Genomic DNA, 5,216 nt, shown 5'->3' with positions numbered 1-5,216 from the left:
AAGCACCCAAGAAGAAAACCCAATGCTTTAGGATATATGAATAGAAGCCTTTAACTTCTCAACTATTCAGAAGCTCACACTTTTGGGGAGATACACTCATATAAATAATGTTAATATACTCGAGGATATGAGATGAACTAGCACAGAAAATAGGGAAAGGTATTGCTGCTAACTAGAGAGCATTCAAGTGGCCTTAACTAAATATAGAAAGAAGGCCTTCTACCCTCAAACCCCTGGTACTCTCCTTCTCTGATCCTCCACTCTGCTCAAATACCACTTTACATTTTTCCTTCAATAAGTTCCAGATATTAGGCCCATTTCTTCTTTCAATTTTCTTTAAATGAGGACGTATTTCAGACCTAGACAAAGGTACAGAGATTACAACACCCAGGCAAGCATCACCCATCTTAAGAAACAAAAGATTACAAATAAAATTTAAACCCAATATACCTCTCCCCTGTTGAATTCTCCCTCTCTTCCATAAGATTTAACCAGTCTTAGAAAGTTTATTGTTTTCATACACACCTTTCTGCATGCTGCATATGCATGCATCACTCCTATGTATACCTTTTACTACAAATACATGAACCTATAATCAATAGAATTGTTGCATGTTTTTAAACTTCATATATGCATGGTAGCATGACGCCTTTATCCTTTTGGATGTAGGTTTTTATCCATTTGTCACTTCCACCCCTGAATCTTTGCCCCTTGTTATAAGCTGAATTTTGTCCCCCTGAAAAGGTATGTTGAAGTTCTTTTCCCCGTGAACCTGTAAATGTGACCTTATTTGGAAGTAGGGTATTTGCAGGTATAATAAAGTTAAGATGAGGTCATACTGGATTAGGGTGGGCCCTTAATTCAGTATAACTGGTATTCTTATGAGAAGCGAAAGGACACAGAAACAGACAGGGGAAAACGCTATGTGACGATGGAGATTGGAATCACGTATTTACAAGGCAAGCGATGCCAATGATTGACAGCAACCACCAGAAATTAGGAGAGAGGCATGAAACAGATTCTCCCTCAGAGCCTCTGGAAGGGACCACCCTTGTCGATACCTTCACCTCAGACTTCTGGCCTCCAGAACTGTGAGATAATGTATTTCTGTTGTTTTAAGCCATCTGGTTTGTGGCAATTTGTTATGGTAACCTTAGGATACTAACACACCCCTCCCAGAGTTCTTTGTGTCTCAAGCCCCTGAGAATTCTAGTGTCTTCCTAAGTCCAGCTCTTACCACCCTGTTTAGTGTACCTGCAACAGTACCAAGTCAGTGAATTAAGGATGATCCTACAGTAGGTGTAGTGAACCTTTCCCCCACTGCTCTAAAGCAGTGGTTCTGAAACTTGTGTGCTTCAGTAGCACCTGGAGGACTGTAAAACCCTGATGGCTGGCAGCCTACCTTCAGAATTTCCAACTCAGTAGATCTGGAGCAGGGTCTGAGAATGTGCATTGCAAACAAGTTCCCAGGTGATGCTGATGCTGCTGGTCCAGGCAAGCTAGGTCATCCATCAGTTTCTTTCAATAAAATATAGCAGAGGCTACGGCACCATCACACAAATTACTTATAGCCTTATATTTTAATTTATTTGGGGCAGCAATTAAAGGATTTAAAACAGGCTTGACAAATAGCTGAAAGAAATCCCTTTCAGTGACAGTAAGGTGGGCCAAAATAAATAGAACAATGACAGATTTGAGTCAGTGTTATTTATGCGAAAAAAAAAAACACTACAGCGTATTAATTTCAAACAAGCTTTTATTTCCAATGTGAACAATACTATCAAATTATCTGTAAAAGGTAAGAGTAAAGTCAGATGTCAGTAGTTAATACCATTTTGGGGTGTTGAAACTTTGAAACAAAATTAGTATTTCAGGCTAATGAAAACAAGAATATCCATGAAGAACAAATCCATCTTTTCTTTTGCTGTCTGCTTCTTTCTATGCCTTCCCACTGTAGGATGAAATAAGAACCAATTAACAATTGTACCCCAATAACGTGCACCAGTGACTTTCTAAATATGAGTCAATACTATGTACATCTATTTTCTCAGTGAGAAGAAAACAAAATGTTTTCTTCTCGTAACCCAGACCCTTGGTGATCAGGGTGCACATCATTTCATCATGCAAAACTTATCTCCCTCTTGCCCACCACTATAAATGCTTGCTTTTTCCTTGAAAGGCCACACTGTGATTTAAATAATCATTCCACCTTAAAAACTGTTGTTCCTTACACAAATCATAAATCCCTTGTATTTCCAGACCTTCAGTTTCCACATGTGTAAAATGAGAAAGAGGCTTTATCAAACATCGACATGCATGAAAATTAAGGAAGAGTGAGAGAGTGAGTGAGAGAGACTACAAGATGAATAAATAGAGGAAACAGAAACAAAGATTTAATTATCAACTCAGTGATAACCAGTAATCTTACTAAGACTAATTTTCTTTTCTTTTGAATAAAAAATCTAAATTGAACTAGTATTTGTGAATTAATCTTGAAATGCAGTTCTCTTGAAACCCCTAACATCTTACTACTCTGTAAGGAATCACTTTCTCAAAGTCATTGTCTGTACAAGAGACTACAGTTGTGTGGCCAGGTGATGAAGATACAGCTAATGCATGGCCTAGTCACTTTAGCTGCTGCTTCTGGTGACTATTCTCTAAAGAAGCATTGGTCTCCATTTCCAGGTCTGGTAAATTTCCCATCTGTAGTAGTCTTAAAGCTACAGGACAAAGGACTCATGGCTATAAATGAAATACATTTCAGAACATCCTGCCTCCTACGTTATCTAGAATACATTATTAACAATAAACTGTTTTCCCAAAATTAAATTTCAACAATTTTCTTATTTACTTTACAGAAGAAAAATTAAAAAATATAAAGCTGTCAGTCACAGGTATGTGTCATGAATGTTTATGTCATACTAGAGCCTATACAATAATACCTGTACTATCCAGAGCTGCTCTTTGCTGAGACCACATCCATTCAGAGTCCTTCAGGTTTTTCATTTCCATCCTCTTCCTCTTCATCAGCGTTTTCATACTGATGCTCACCCTCGTCATTAGGGCAGTATGATGCAGACTTTGGGGTCAAAAGTTGGCAAGGAAAATATCCCAACTTAAAATCAGCAGCAGAGTCTAGGCCTGAGAGAAGAGAAATATGTTTAATAAAAGAAAAAACAAACAATAGCTGGGCATATTTCTACTGGTTGATATATTTCTAGCCCCCCTCCTCTCATTTCTGCTGCTTGACAATTTTCACAAATATTTTCCCCCTCTTTCCAGTAGATCTCACACAGATCTCTCTGATTATTTCTGGCCCCTTTGGAGAAGGGATCCAAATCATTTGATAATGATACCATTTTGTATGTGTTTGTCAGAACCTCAATGGAAAAAATGTTCGTTTGATTTAAAGACAAATTCTGTGGGTACACTCACAGATTCCTCAATCGCTGAAAAGTGCCCCTGTGCTATGTCATCGTTTTCTCAGATCCTTCTACTGAGAATATTCACATTTTTTAAAGCCATTGACCAAAAGGGAGGGATGCCACTTGTTTGCCTCTAGGTTGGTAGAAGGCAGCATGCTTTTTCTCGAGACCATGAAGGTCTATAGAATTGGGCATCCACTTGTGCAAACTCTGCCCGGAGGTTTTTGAGAGTTTTGACCCACTGTTTTGACTGCTAGAGACCTGCCTTTGAGCTCAATGGCCCCATAAGGGCCTGAGGGCTCAGCCACCACTTGCCCGCCTTGGCCCCTCTGGGACCACAGGCCTCAACCTCCCAGTTTCAGAGGCAGCCGTCAGGGCCTCCCTCGCCCAGAACTCAGCCTCCACCGCTGATTCCTCTGTCTTCTAGGATGCAACCCCCTCCACAGGATCCCGCAGCTCCCAGGGTGGAGCGCCCTCCACCGGGTACTCACCCTGCAAGACTCTGCCTCCCTCTCCCAGGTCTTCCTGCTCCTGAGGAGGCACCGGACCTTCTCCAGGGTCCGAGGGTAGCTGGGAGCGGCCCCTGGCCATCAGGCGGTCAGCGTGAGGCCGGAACAGGACATTTTTGTTGTTATATAAATTGTGTAGAAAGGACTCGACCTGATTCCAGAACAGGGGCCCAAACCTCGCCGCAGAGAACCCGAGGCCTGTAACCCCTGCCGCACCCTCCTGCTCATTCTCGTCTTCCTCTTCTGTGTCCTCCTCCTCCAGCTCGAAATCGGTCTCACCCTCTTCCTCGTCCTCCTCCATCTCCTCTACATCTTCTGCCATTTTCTCCTCCTCTAACGGCTCTCTATCACATTCCTCTTCCACTGCAGCCTGTGGCCAATTCTGCTCCCCGGGAAGGGCTCTGGAGACCTCCAAGGAGGCCAGAAGAGCCGTGGCCTCCTCGACTCCTTCCATCCCCTCCCAAGCAGATGCCTGGACCCCAAGGAGACTGGGGTCGCGGCCTGCCCTGCCACCAGCTCTATCCTGGCCACCTGGGATCCAGTCGTGCTCCTCTGTGGCAGACATGGCAGGAGAGATGTGCTAGACAATGAAGGGCCTGCAGTAACGTCCGTGGGGAAGATGGCGGCCGCTGGGCTGAGCGTCGTGTCAAGGAGAGGCTGTTGGTGGTGGGACCGCAGGGTGGGGGTGGGGACAGCAGAGACGTTGGCTGCACAACGAACAGGAGTCTGCGACGGTAGGTGGAGCCTGAAGGGTCAACTGGGGACCACTTCCTCCAGCACCAGCTCTAAGCTCATTGGCCAGGAGGCAAGGGCTGGCATGACCACCGTCCAATGAGTGATCAAGGCTTTCAGACTGCATGGAAGCCTTCCAGCCCCAGGTCATACTTTGAGCCCACAGGAGTCCCTTCCTTTACACTGATTGCACCATTGCGAAAACGAAAAGGCAATGTCCCTATAGGGCTGTACCCTGGGGTATGGGAAGCTGGATGTGGTCCCCAGTTGCCACCCTGTGTCAGCTCAGGTCATCAGAGATACACTTATTTTAAAAAGTTAATAAAGGCCTGAGAAAGAACATCAAAAGAAAGAGATGGAGAAATTAGAAAACATAAAATAAATTAAACAGGAGCACCAAATATGAAATAGAAAACATGAAACAAATTAGATAAAACTAAAAGATCATCATTATGGTCCAGTTGATTTTAAGCATGGCTGCTCATTAGCAACATATCTGTAGCTTTGGAGAATAAAGGCAATACCTTGGCATTTTTCAAAAAATTCTAAG

General features: G+C 43.3%; 1 protein-coding gene across 1 annotated transcript; it reads right to left on the bottom strand.

The window, feature by feature from the left end:
• Window positions 1-1,738: 1,738 nt before the first annotated feature.
• On the bottom strand, window positions 1,739-4,670 carry LOC145535356 (uncharacterized). Its single transcript, XM_081563775.1, has 3 exons — window positions 3,917-4,670; window positions 2,943-3,141; window positions 1,739-1,951 (listed from the first exon to the last, which is right to left on the bottom strand). The coding sequence occupies exons 1-2, from the start codon at window positions 4,497-4,499 to the stop codon at window positions 2,984-2,986; spliced, it is 741 nt and encodes a 246-aa protein (XP_081419901.1). The 5' UTR covers window positions 4,500-4,670; the 3' UTR covers window positions 1,739-1,951; window positions 2,943-2,983.
• Between the last annotated feature and the right edge of the window lie 546 nt (window positions 4,671-5,216).

This window comes from Giraffa tippelskirchi, chromosome X (assembly GCF_054371585.1).
Source record: "Giraffa tippelskirchi isolate mGirTip1 chromosome X, T2T-mGirTip1v1.2.pri, whole genome shotgun sequence".
Classification (NCBI taxonomy): domain Eukaryota; kingdom Metazoa; phylum Chordata; class Mammalia; order Artiodactyla; family Giraffidae; genus Giraffa; species Giraffa tippelskirchi.
Note: the sequence above shows the minus strand (reverse complement) of the source record. Positions and strands in the feature narration are given on the sequence as shown.